We start from the raw sequence: 14,518 nt of genomic DNA, 5'->3' as shown, positions 1-14,518 counted from the left end.
TCTTTTAATAAACCGAGGCTGTAAAAATATTCAACATTATTCCGTAGATATAGCCTCATAACCTTGGCTGGCTGACGAAATTGGGTCAAAAAACTGACAAGCAGCTGGGGCTGATAAAAACGGGTTTTCACTGTAATTTTTGGTTACAGTGTTGCCAATTATACTATATTTCCAGTTTAAAACTTAAAATGCATTTTTCTCACAATTCGTGTATTTTCATTTTCAAAATGATTACGCCATTTTGTTGCTGCGCAGCTTTACATAAAATAACATCCAATTAATCAAAATAACTTGTGCCAATTTCCAGACACAGCCATTTTAAGCAAAAATCACAGCATTTCTCAACACGTTTCTCGCAATATCTCAGTAATCAAGCAGAAAATCAAAATTCTGAAAACGCCACTTTGTAGAGATTTTTTAAACAAGTAATGTGGCATATCCAACTCAGTTTACCCTAAAATGGCGTTTGTCATAAGATAGCACGAAAGCGACGATTTGGCATACGTACGTTAGGCCAAAGACGATGGGCATATTATACTTTAGAGATAATAAACAATTGGAATAATGGTTAAATGAATAAATAAATAAATGAATAAATGAATAATAATAAATGAATAAATGAATAAATGAATAAATGAATAAATGAATAAATGAATAAATGAATAAATGAATAAATGAATAAATGAATAAATGAATAAATGAATAAATGAATAAATGAATAAATGAATAAATGAATAAATGAATAAATGAATAAATGAATAAATGAATAAATGAATAAATGAATAAATGAATAAATGAATAAATGAATAAATGAACAAATGAATAAATGAATAAATGAATAAATGAATAAATAAATAAATGAATAAATGAATTAATGAATAATTCGCGAGAGGGATCGGAGACCGGTTGGCAATTACATTCAGTTATGTCAGCACGAAGAATAAGTGTTTTGCTGTCATGTTCATTGGTTAGCTTTCAATTCTATCCCATGCCCCCACGCGAGTCTAGGTCTATTGATGACATTTGGTCCTTAGACCGACGACGCCTGTATGCTGTCGGCCTTCTGCCGATAGTTGCAGAGTGAGAGAGTGCGAACGGATCTAGCCTAGAAGACAATACCGTAAAAATGAATAGTTGGTCGGAGGTTGGCTCCAATGGGACTTTGATTCGACTGGTATCGATGATCGCGAGTCAATACGTACTGAAAATACGCCGCGTCTGTTTTAATGAATCTAATTTCAAATTCCGTTCTTCGTAACAAGCCCGTGTATCAGGTTAACGATCCTCTGTATTTCCCTTCAATGTTCGATATAATCGTTCGTATACGTGTAGTTTACAAACAATCCGATATGGAAAATCGGAAATACTTTCGTTGATTTGTAACATCTCGAGCTATCATAACTCTTTGTCTGTATAACGTGTTATCACTCGGTAGTTTGCAACCCAAAAATATATAGTAGAGAAGGAATAACAAAATTAGTCTAAATAATATCGCAATAATAGTGATCCTGCCCATTACGCAGATAAGATTAGCTTTTCTATGCAATACTCAATACTCGGTTGTGTGGAGTTGAAATTGCTTTTGTTTAGAAAACATAGGATTCTCTCGGTAGCCGGCTACCCAGAGTTTAAAAAGAACCAGAAGAAGATCTTGTTTAGTTTCAACAATATCTTCTTTTTCGAGCGTTCGTGTTCTCGAAAACTAACTAAACTAATACCTAACAAACTATGCTTTGCAGGTCGCATCGCTTGCTTGGAGCGAATCCTAGACCCTATTCCCTTCCAAACAACCAACTCCGTGACACTTATGGAAGAGTCTGATGAACCTTCTATATAAGATTCCGCATTTTATTCAAACGATCGCCGCACTGACACGATAGAAACCACGAAGAAATTCGTCGCGTGATTGAATACTATTAAAAAAATATAAGCAGTGCTCCTTATAGCCGACTATCCGGAGTTCAAGTTGCTTATTTTGCTAATCGTATTAATACAACAAATGATAAATTTCCCAAATTCTCGGCAGCCGGCTGCCTAGAGCAATTATTACATGATAACGCTATTGGCACATTTACTAACAACTCTCCCCTTCCCGTGATATATGTGGAGATGCAAAGGATTCCTCGGTCTCTAGTAGCAACATGTATCGGACTAACATTCCTTCCTTTCCCAGAAGATCTGCATTCGGACGTAGTCGGCGTAGGTATTGATCAGCATGCAGGGATCAGAATAGATTGTACAATGTGGCTCATCATGTTATTCCCAAGCATGTTGTTCCAATGAACATTTTGCAACTTTATTTGGTTCTGGTCAATAACGGAGTAGCAACTACGGGCGATTTCTTATGCTTATGCTTAATAAACAATTGGAATAATGGACGTTAGGCAGAAATTAGCATATTGAAGTATCACTTAACGGAACTTATTTTTTGCAGTGAATGTTTGATGTATTTTTTTTTTTTGATTTTGTTGAATTACTCTGGAAGCTGATCAAACTCGATCCACATTTTATTGTGCTGTGCTATACTATGACCGAATGCTTGGTATGCAGAAAATTCGCTTGTGTTGATTTCTCGATATATTGCACTAACTAAAATAATCACAAAACTCTTGTTTAATCTGTTGATAAAAAGGTGAGGTGGATTTATGCCTGCTAAAGAGAGGGTTTGAATGAATCCTAGCTCCATGGGGCTTTTCTCTGCTCCTAATATAACATATAAATGAAACAGGACAATAAAATCGATACTATTTGCGCACTATTATACGCACATCAACTTAAATTACATGCATGGTGCAATTGTCCAATAAGAAAATATATGTCTTGAAAACAGATCATGAAAGAAAGAATTATGAATTTGGTGCTTGTATATTGATTATTTCTCATACTATTCAAATTTATGATTATATTCTTGAGGGCATCAAAGATAGAACTACCGTAAAATTAGGTATCTTTGATCATCAGGATAAGTTTGATCAAATGAAACATTTTTCAGTTACATACGAAAAAATGTTTTTCTTCGAATAAACCGATAAAACAAAAGGACATGAAGAAGAAAAACATAAATACTTGACGTAGTAGGTTTCTCTGTGGCCAGAGGTTTTGTTTCGGTTTGGTCATAATTATTTTTTATCGGTAGTTTCGAGATAAAAGGAAGGAGGAATGTTTCCACCTTTGTTTCTCTTCATCTCGGTTTTCAGGTGCGTGTGGAAACGAAGTGACGCATTAGAGTAAAAAGGGATAATTCTGTCTGTTGGTGGACTTGAGTGATTCGTAGTTATGCTGCCTAAGCTCGACCCCCACCAACAGAAGACAAAAGTTAAGTATAGGATATTAAGCCTGTTTCCAATGACTCTGGCACTTCTAGTTTTCCAAGCTGTATACTTCACATCCTTGCTCTCACTTACGTACTATGGCTCGAAATTTTCATAACTTTCGCTACCAAGTAATCTCTAGCTAGTTGAATATAGTTACAATTTAAAATTTTGTTCGTAAACTGATAAATGCAATTATTTTATGAAATTGAAATAATAGAGCCTCAGCCTTCATTCCGACCACCAAGGCCCACATTCATTTGCTGGATTAACTGTAAAAGATGCTATCAATTATCATGTAAGACCGATAGTGTCAAACAAGTACATATCTAATATTTCATTTAGAAAATTGAGCTTCATCGATGTAGGTAATAAAAGAAGAATTTTATTCTTCATTTAATGACCCAATTGTACATTGTAGATATGTACAAGCGGCAACACTGTTCATCGTATCCAGAGCTTCTGATTCGCATCAGTGAGTGTTATCGAACGACGGCGACGTCAGAAGCGAAACGCTGGGTTTGGACTAACTGGTCAGACCGTTACATTGCATTATGGTACTATGAAGCACGGATAGCTGAAAGGAACGCCGGTAGCAACGTCAACACGACTGCAAGAGGACCCTAGCTTGACCAGAAGCTGCCTTCGTATTTCCGGCAGTGCGTTGTCACAGATAAGTTAGTTGACAGACAACGTCATGGCGGAATCATTCGAGTAACAGATTCCTAGTAATGCTCTAGTTTTATTAACACCCTTTGAAATGGTTTGACTGCATTGTGATTTTAGCAAAAGCTTTATCTACTTAAATCTACTGAAGCTACTGTAGTAAGTCAAACACGCTGTTGTTTAAATTGTAAAGTCGATTCGATATGTTTGTGATTGTTATAACATTTTACGAAACTGGGTGAGTTGTGAGTACGTCCCTTTAAAAACCACCCAGGCAGAGATACCATCACGCTGGTAGCGACACGAGATGTGCAATTAAGCCCTCAAATTTAACGCTGTACTGCCTTAGGGCAAACGGGCTGATCGCGTGTGATTATGGTGATTATTAAGCTGCAGGGTTTCTGGTTGTTACAAAGCACATTAGCTCGGATAAAAGTTTAACTTTGCGGAATTTAACCAACTAACAGAGTACAGTGTAAGCAAAGTTTAACCGCCCCTCGGATAGTTCCTTGTAAACGGTTTTCATTCGTTTACTTTTGTTTCCAGCTACGGTTACACGATTGACCCGAAAGTTATCCGTCACTCGCTGAACTCCACGATTCCGAAATAGTTTTCACTCAAAGTGATTATTTTTCCATAATGGACAAAGAAAGTTCCTCGTGGAAATCGTGCACGCGTGCTGAAAAAAACCAAACGCTTCGAACTGGAAATCAACCAGCAGGCAGCGGAAAAAAGGGGGGAAAGCACATCGACGCATAAAATATTTAATTTCAAAGCAGCGGAAAATACTTTGGGAAATCTCAATTAAATTTCACTCGCTTTGTTTTCCCTCGTCTTTGGTGGTTGCACAACCCGTCACCAATCCGGGTGAAATGCCGTTCCCGTTTTTCCCCCACGTTTTCCGGTTCCATGGCCCGTTCCCGATGAGAAAAGTTCCCAAGCTGGGCACTTCTCGTCATCTTCCCAGCAAGTAAGCTGTTAGAGCAGAACATTTCACGCTGAGCCCTCCCAGGGTACTGGCGTTCCATTCAAGAGCGAACGGTACCATGAAGTGAAAATAACTGCGAAAAACTTTGTTTCGAAATAATGCGAAATAATGCGAGATATCGGTAGGTTACGCCTCGGGTTTGCTTCACCAGGAATAGGAACAGCGGGGCGAAGAAGAGGCTATCGATGTATGGGAACGTTTCGAATGAGTAGGGAACCGCAGTGAAGATATGGACTATCGGGGAACAGTTAGCATGTTTATAACGTTTTAGAAAAATGTTGCTAGTATCTGGAAATTAATGCAGTTTTATTTTTTAATTTTTTGTTGCAAATATGCTGCGAAAATTTTAGATTATTATTCTATTTTTCTATATGTTCAATAGTGCCCTTCGCATTAACGTTCAGCTAAGAAAGCCTCGAAATGCTACCATCTTTGAAAATGAAAAAAGCAGCAAATGCTTTGACATTTGCTATATGTGCTTCGAACACACCTTTACTCTAAAATATAGGAGAGCCTGAGGCTAGTTGGCGGTCCTTTTAATTTGCTTTTGTATCTTTTAGCTTTAAAGTGACCGCGAAAAATACATTTGGTCGGTGTTAAGTCACACCGGAATAAGTCGCAAAACATCAAAAAATGAGATAATGATAGTACTGGATAAAGAATTTCTTCAGGTACATTCCACTTTTGCCAGACATAAAATATGAAACAGTAAACAAGAATTATGGTAAAAAAATCCATTTATAACGTAAAGGATGCTGCGATTCAAACTTTAAACATTGTCACTTAGTCCGGTCTGACCTAACACCGACCATTTCAGAATTATATTAAAGCATCTCAAAAATGCCACTAACTTCTTCCGACTCTAGATTAAGTTAGCGGTAGCGTATGAAAAATAATCAATGACATTGAAAAAAAAATTCTTTGGGAATCCTTATTGAGCACGCGGTCTTTTCAATACCACTCGACTCGTACTCCATGTTCAGAAGTAAATCTTCAACATTTTCAGGCAAAGGGCTGGAGTAACGGTCTCGTGAACTGGAGAGATACCATAGAAATAGATTCCCTTACTTAAAAGTGAATTCTAGAAGTAAAAATAAATGATGACTATATAGTTATAAAATTTGGGATTCGAATTTGTCTCATCAGAATCCGAAACTAATTTAATGACAGGACTAAGCTAGCACCGGATTGACGCTAGCTCCAAAACAATATGTTTTTGCCTTTCTCATATAGAAAGGTTATGCAATCACTCTGAAAAACGTCAACCTAATCCCGGCCCGGAGGGCCGAGTGTCATATCCCATTCGACTCAGTTCGTCGAGATCGGAAAAAGTCTGTATGTGTGTGTGTATGTGTGTATGTATGTGTGTGTGTATGTGTGTGTGTATGTATGTGCGTATGTGTCAAATAATGTCACTCATTTTTCTCAGAGATGGCTGGACCGATTTGCCCAAACTTAGTCTCAAATGAAAGGTGCAACCTTCCCATCGGCTGCTATTGAATTTTGGATCGATCGGAATTCTCGTTCCGGAATTACGGGTTTCAGAGTGCGGCCACACAGAAATTTCTCATAAAAACTATAGGAAAAATTAAAAATAGAATTTTTATTTTTGATGCTAAATGTATTCAAGGTGCATAAAACGTCGAGATTTGATGCAAACACGAAAAAAAATTGACGAAGATTCACTTTTTTGGATTTTGCACATTTTTGCCTTTCTCATATAGAAAGGTTATGCAATCACTCTGAAAAACGTCAACCTAATCCCGGCCCGGAGGGCCGAGTGTCATATCCCATTCGACTCAGTTCGTCGAGATCGGAAAAAGTCTGTATGTGTGTGTATGTATGTGTGTGTATGTGTGTGTATGTGTATGTATGTGCGTATGTGTCAAATAATGTCACTCATTTTTCTCAGAGATGGCTGGACCGATTTGCCCAAACTTAGTCTCAAATGAAAGGTGCAACCTTCCCATCGGCTGCTATTGAATTTTGGATCGATCGGAATTCTCGTTCCGGAATTACGGGTTTCAGAGTGCGGCCACACAGAAATTTCTCATAAAAACTATAGGAAAAATTAAAAATAGAATTTTTATTTTTGATGCTAAATGTATTCAAGGTGCATAAAACGTCGAGATTTGATGCAAACACGAAAAAAAATTGACGAAGATTCACTTTTTTGGATTTTGCACATTTTTGCCTTTCTCATATAGAAAGGTTATGCAATCACTCTGAAAAACGTCAACCTAATCCCGGTCAAATTTTTTTTTCGACTCGCATAAGGTTTCTGGATTTTAACAGGGGCGTAGTTGATGGTTTACGGAGAGGGGTTACACCCCCCTCTACTGTTCACTCCCATCCTTTAAAAATCTCCTTAAATCACCCCTCAGACCACCACCTCATACCCCTCCCTTTCAACCCCATTATCTTTAAACCACCACTATATTACAAAGCATACCAATTTAAGCTGGGGAGTCGTTCGTTCATGGGACTTTCGCCTTCCTCACATACCCATCCCCGCATGACAAAATGAGTTAGCAAGCGGATAACATTGATCTAATGCTGATTAGGCTAATGGAGTATGATATTTTTTTGTTTCAAGTGTTTCACCGTCGACACGTAGCTCATCAAGTTCGTGGCTGGCATGCCATTGTGTATAAGTGCAAAGTGTACTAAGAATCTAATGGACATTTCCACAATTATGTTGAACATAAAAAGCCTCCGTGCCATAGTTTAGAGAAATGAGAAAGGCACAATTGCACCGCTAGGTGGATTAAAACAGGTTTTTTATAAATGAGTGCTTTATTAAGTTAGGATTTTTGCCTTTTGCGTACAAAGAGTACACTGTACACTGCGGGGAGGCTTGACCAAGGCGTGGTCCCAAATTGAAAAAAGACGGTCATAACTATTTTCTGGCTCCCAGTTACGTTTTTGTGCTTCGGTGTCTTCAGAAAAGTTTCATAAAATTTGTTTGCGCATATTTTGAGATAGGCACCTTAATTCTCATTAAGGTGGTATAACAAGTTTTGAGTATCTTTTTTTTATTAAATAATCAAAAAAAAAATTTTCTTCTTTTAACTTATACAGTAATTCATTTGGAGTAACTTTGCTGAAGAAATTGTTTATCGATATATTTTTCAATGCAAGATATAACTGTGTGATTAAAATTGTACTCTAAAATCAAGTTTTTTAAGTTTTCTTCACAGGATCAGATTTAATCACTTAGGTATGTTCTAGAAAGTTTTAGATATCATCAAAACACACAACTTTTGTGAACACACCAATGGTCTTTGGCGTAAAATTTAGGATATAAAAACATATTTCAGTTAAAAAATAGGGTTTTTCTGCATCATTTTGTGTTTGAACCGGCAACTTTCGGCAGCCAATTTTTGGATATGTTTTACAATATAGTGCAACCTTGCATTTGAAAAAAAACTGGAGTCCTATCTTGAAAGATTTGTATCTGAGCTCAATCAACATTCACACGAAAAACGCATTGTCTTCTATCTCGCCATCTTAGATTAATCCCTGAAACAGAGAAAACGCGTACACTAAGTCGATAGCATGCAAATCAATGCATACCCCCAGCACCATGTCGACAAATAGCTTAAATTTCAATGGTTTTTTCTTTTGATTATGTATTCCTGTTAAAAATTGGTAAAAAATACACGAATGTTTGAAAGTTTCATAAGGAACATTATATTATTAGTACCGCAAATTATTCTACACAGCAGAAATAATAAGTCAATTACTCTCATAATCGTCACTGCACTCCACTTCATCTATCGATAAATCTGGTTCGTTACTGATCTCCAACGCAGTTTCTTTCAATAACTCCTTTGCTTCAGCAGGTAACGCTTTTATTTTTTTTGAAGACGTTTTACGCATGCTAGAAATAAGGGGGTCGGACGAAACCAGCAATCTAAAAAAAACGTCTTCCATTGTTTTGGACCTGCTACATTTTCGGCTAAAATCTCGACGGAACTTCTTGATATATTTGTTGCAAGCCTCCTGGGCCTCTTCAGACATTTGTCCTATCGGCAACAAGGAAGACTCTATGATTTGGGCTCCATGTATCAAGATTTTGTGTACACTAGTGGGCATGTAGTACCATGGATAAAGTTCGACAAATCTTCGTGCAGTTTTCAGAGCATACGCCTCAAACTTCACAATGTGTATATCCAAACCACATGCAATTACCCGCAGAATCACATAAAACCTGTCGATTAAATTCCGGTCTATTCCCCGATGGATGCAGAAACTTGAGCGTTTTCGAAAAATCGGCGCGCTGTGTTACCGTCATTTGTGCTTCCATACCCCTGCTTTGGTATATCTACTAGAAGTCCCAATTGCTGCTTAAAATGAAATTGAATTTCCTTTTTGCGTTTCTCCATTCTAGCTTTTTCGTCCTTGCAGCGACATTGCCATTTCTTGACATCTAGTCTATAAGAAATATGCAATAAGCACTCAAAGAACCGAATCCAGGCATGTAACGACGAAATTCCAAATTCTAAGTTTTCGGAGACTACTGGCTTTTTCAACATTTGATCAATTCGATTAAACTGACTAGAAGTTGAACCGCAGAGAAAACAACGTTGAGAAGAATTTGTGTTAGTCAATGAATTACAAACCTTGCCGTCTATCATTGTTAATGAAATTTTAAATGAAACGTTTATTCGTTTGCCATTTACAATCGTTTGAAAAGGCATCAATTTTTTCTCTTGATCTTTTATATCATCGACTTCTGTTCTTGTTGCTTCAGCTGTTTCATGCAAAAATTGTAATCTTATCGGCCTGCAGAATCGAGGAGATGAAGGGCTAGGATTTTTCCACAGTACTGTGTTTTTGCTAACAGATTTATCTGCGTAAATGAGCTGCAAAGGCACCAAGCTAGTGACAAACATGTTGGCATCAGTTTTGGATCCGTCATCGTCAGAAAATTTTTGTTTAAATGTACTTTGTCCAGAAGTACCATCACAACCCCATTTGCAGAGTAATTCAAGATTATTTACGCTATCTGATTGGAGACATTCGATAAAATTTACTCGCACTAACAACAAGCGTTCGACTGTATGATCCAGTAATGGTTGTAATTTAACTTCGGCGCTCGACTCATTGACAATAATTCCCGAAGGTGAAGGATAACATTTTTTTTTAGCTTCTAGGACTTGTTTATAAGGTGGATACAAAACACAATTTTTTCCAAGACTGACAGATCGTATGCTATTGTACTGGTTTTTGGAAAAATTATTGTCAATCATGAGGGCAACAGCTTCGTTACCAGAAAGAGTTGATTCAGGCTTCTGTTTGAGGTATTCTTTGTATTTAAGGACTTTTGATGGGCTCCCGGTTGCAATATCTTTTATCAAATTGGCTGCATCCACCTTATTTTCGGCTCTTAGACTCATTTGCGCGGCATAACATAACTCTTCAGAATCGTAATGTTTCCGAAGACTTTCAGTCCGTCTCCGCTTAGTTCGATCACTCAATTCTTGGAAAGAAGATCCTGATAAGGGACGACCAGTACTCCCTGCCGAAGACCTTGCGCAGGAGTCGTTAGTGCGCAAGTCGTCGTCATTGGCGACACTGTCACTAGTAAAAACAACTTCTGATTTGAGCCATTCAGCATTTTGATTAAAGAAATCGCGTTCCGTTCTGTGACTATCATTCCACTTCTTTTTAAGATCAGAAATTAAAATTCGTAGATTTTTTTTACACTCTGCGGATAATGTGTATGGAATGCCGCCGAGCTGTTCGGAAAGCGAACGCTCGATAACCACAAAACAGCTATCAGTACCTTTACCGATACATTTTTTAATGAGCTGGAAAAATTCTTTCCGAGTGAAAAGATCTCGTTGTCTGCTACCATGCTTAGCATCTGAAAATAAAGTTACCGGTATATATCTTGTCGAGAAAAACTGATGTATGTTAAACAAAGCAAAAAATTCACAACATTATCCTTATAATAACAATCACTGTACCATGAGCATTTTTGAATGTGTTTACACATTACAAACAAAAATATCTCTCATTTTCCAATTGGTGGCTAGTTTTCAGATATGTTTTACATATTATAATTTTGTATGAGAAACCGAAAACCGGGCTAATGCATCAATTCATGTCAAACTTAATATGATTCGACAATTAAAAAAAAACTGTTAATTGTCAATCAATATGATATACGTTTCGTATTTCATTCATACAATATATGAAAGTACTCACATTCGCTGGAATAATCCATATTCTTTCCGGTAGAAAAAAACAAAATCCTTTCGGTAAACTTTTTCTATTTTTTCGCAACGCGCTCACGTTTCGACCTGTTCGACGTTTGTGACTCTGGCAGGGTTGCGGGATGGCATGCACATATGTCATATTTATATTACACTGAGAAATAAATATATGCAGAGTTAGCGTTCCTTTTATTGACGTCTCTTTTATTCTGCTGTGATTTTTATGCATCTTCTAGAATATACTTTTAGTAAGCATTCAATAAGAGGATAGACCGAATATGCACAATGCTTAAAATTTACAGCATAAGAAACGAAAAGCAGATAGAAAAGTATGCTATCGTTGAATGAAAAAGTTCTGCGTGTAAGTTAGCATGCTGGTGCCAGTATTCCACATGCTAGCAGCACCGTGTAAACCCTTTCCTAATACTAAAAAAATATGGAGTAGCCGAATTTTATATTGACAATAAGTGGTGGCTGATAAATCCAAGATGACGAGATAGAAGACAATGCGTTTTTCGTGTGACTGTTGATTGAGCTCAGATACAAATCTTTCAAGATAGGACTCCAGTTTTTTTTCAAATGCAAGGTTGTACTATATTGTAAAACATATCCAAAAATTGGCTACCGGAAGTTGCCGGTTCAAACACAAAATGATGCAGAAAAACCCTATTTTTTAACTGAAATATGTTTTTATATCCTAAATTTTACGCCAAAGACCATTGGTGTGTTCACAAAAGTTGTGTGTTTTGATGATATCTAAAACTTTCTAGAACATACCTAAGTGATTAAATCTGATCCTGTGAAGAAAACTTAAAAAACTTGATTTTAGAGTACAATTTTAATCACACAGTTATATCTTCATTGAAAAATATATCGATAAACAATTTCTTCAGCAAAGTTACTCCAAATGAATTACTATATAAGTTAAAAGAAGAAAAAAATTTTTTTTGATTATTTAATAAAAAAAAGATACTCAAAACTTGTTATACCACCTTAATGAGAATTAAGGTGCCTATCTCAAAATATGCGCAAACAAATTTTATGAAACTTTTCTGAAGACACCGAAGCACAAAAACGTAACTGGGAGCCAGAAAATAGTTATGACCGTCTTTTTTCAATTTGGGACCACTGTGAGGCGTGGGGAGACTTGACCAAAAGAATTTTGAAAAATGATAACAAAAAATAATGATTTAAGAATCGAATAGAAGACACCATAGCCAAAAATAGAATTTTGCGCTTGGTCAAGTTTCCCCATATTCCCCTACTTCGTCCGCTTTAACGATTATTTGAAATATATTTGTAGTTCTCATTTGCGATGATGGCGCCACTGGTATATGAACAAACATGCGGGGAATAGACCCCTGGTGAAAAATTGTTCCCAAGCCTAAGGGGTAACACTCTATCAAATTAATGTTTGGGACCATGTATAAAAGGTTGAGCTAGTGTTCTGGAAAAATGCGCGGATAGATATTTTTAGATGAATTTCCTTAGAGTGTTATGTCTGTTAGTCTGTGGTTCTAGACCAACCATCAACAGGATGGCAGAAATTATAACATTAACCCATATAATATACCCTTGCGTGAGTTATTCAAGGTCAGTGAGTGTTTCATATGATAACACTGAACAACCGTACTTCCGTGAGCGAACGCTCAAACACACCCTCTTAAGTTTACTTCTTTGTGTCAATGCAGAAATACTATTATATCAATTCAGAAACATCACAAAAAATCGATAAATTCAGTTCCGAAAAATGCGACAAGGTACAGTGTGAACAAAAATGGTTCCGGAACGTGTTACACCATAGTACTTATTTCACCGTATTAATTACAGACTATTCCAACAACGACGATCAATTATGAACGCACATTATAGCTTCATAAAGAAAAATGTATACACCTTCAATTTCCCTGCTGAGCAACCATTCATCGGGTAAGTATAAGCAATTAATTAAAATTTATTTATTTATGACCAACCTGCGCTACATCGAATAATTATGAGCATATAGCTCCGAACTTACATAATCAGAACCTGAGTGTGCTCCTTATCGTTGTCCATGGTGGTCCTTTACCGAGGCTCTTGCTGCCTTTTCTCCCTATATACGATACTACCGCCACACCAAGTATGAAAGCTGTCGTCCGGATCTTTCCCACGATTGGATTGCGTGTCCTTCTACTCGCTAGCAACTTCCTTCACCCCCTTCAATGGCGTAACCAGGTATCACTATATTCGTTCCTTCCCTCCTGCTCATTCAAACTTTGCAGCGGATTGCCTGATCAGGGCAACGGGAGAAACCAATTTCCTTCGTCTAGGTATAACCCTACTTCGTCACTATCGGGAACGCGAATTTCGTCTCAATGTGGTTAAATTTACGAATCATAAATTGCAGAAAGGCAATAAATATTTCAATACTATACCGCATAAGTAACGGTCGCGGTGAAGTTACGGATCTGAAAGTTCACTTGGCACGTGCGGGTTCAGCAGTGAATAACTAGTTAGTGAACAAACACTGAGTAAACCGATGATCACAAAATTAGTTCACACTGTCTCCATCGTAGAATAATAGAAGCTTGTCGAGCTGATAAATTAAAAATAAAACAATATCCTAGGATCAAACGTCACTTTCTTCCTTTTTACGCACAATTGTATAGTAATGGAACTTGTGGATGCACTCTAAAGATTAGCACGAAGGGCGACTGATAGCAGTGAGGCGAGTTGCAAATGACACGAACAGAAAACTAAAATTACTGGACCGAGTCGCATCCGCATCTCAACAAAGATGGAACGAATCTGATGAGTCTGTGTCTTATCGGTCTTATCTGATAAGTGAGTGTAACAGCGGAGGCTGAGAGTTTCATCGTGCTGTTCGTCGTACGATCGACTGTAAGATTCTATTGTCTCTAGATCAGTTTTCAGTTGTAGGGCAATGAGCCTGTTTCAATACTATTTGCAACCGTTCGAACCATTTGTCTAAGTTCTAAGTTGTCTAAGATGTATTAATATACAGTTCCTTCCTTCATATAGAAATGATAAATACCCAATGTTTTACAAACAAATGATATAATCCGTGCATCGATTGTCTCCGCAAAGATCCTATTGTCCTATCATTGGTGTACATAATTTCAAAGCGAAGTCATTCGATCATGCTAAATCTCAAACTTCTCGAGAAAATATGGAACTAAATTTCATTCATCATTTCATGACGCAATGAAACTATTTTGTGATGCTTGAGATATGTTCAACCGTTTTCTACAATAGCCATGTCAACGATTACGGCTGACAACAGTAAACACGCACGTGTTTGTCACCCACTCTGTAGTTGCACGCGATAC

General features: G+C 37.1%; 1 protein-coding gene across 1 annotated transcript in view; it reads right to left on the bottom strand.

The window, feature by feature from the left end:
- LOC131678418 (proton-coupled zinc antiporter SLC30A2-like) overlaps positions 1-14,001 on the bottom strand; it is a 109,688-nt gene extending 95,687 nt beyond the window's left edge. Inside the window, exon 1 of the mRNA XM_058958570.1 lies at positions 13,207-14,001. Coding sequence (XP_058814553.1) covers positions 13,207-13,244 — 38 coding nt within the window. The 5' untranslated portion in view covers positions 13,245-14,001. The remainder of the gene's footprint in view (positions 1-13,206) is intronic.
- Between the last annotated feature and the right edge of the window lie 517 nt (positions 14,002-14,518).

The sequence above is a fragment of the Topomyia yanbarensis genome, chromosome 2 (assembly GCF_030247195.1).
Source record: "Topomyia yanbarensis strain Yona2022 chromosome 2, ASM3024719v1, whole genome shotgun sequence".
Classification (NCBI taxonomy): Eukaryota; Metazoa; Arthropoda; class Insecta; order Diptera; family Culicidae; genus Topomyia; species Topomyia yanbarensis.
The sequence above is the reverse complement of the archived record's forward strand: the minus strand, read 5'-3'. Positions and strand labels throughout refer to the sequence as shown.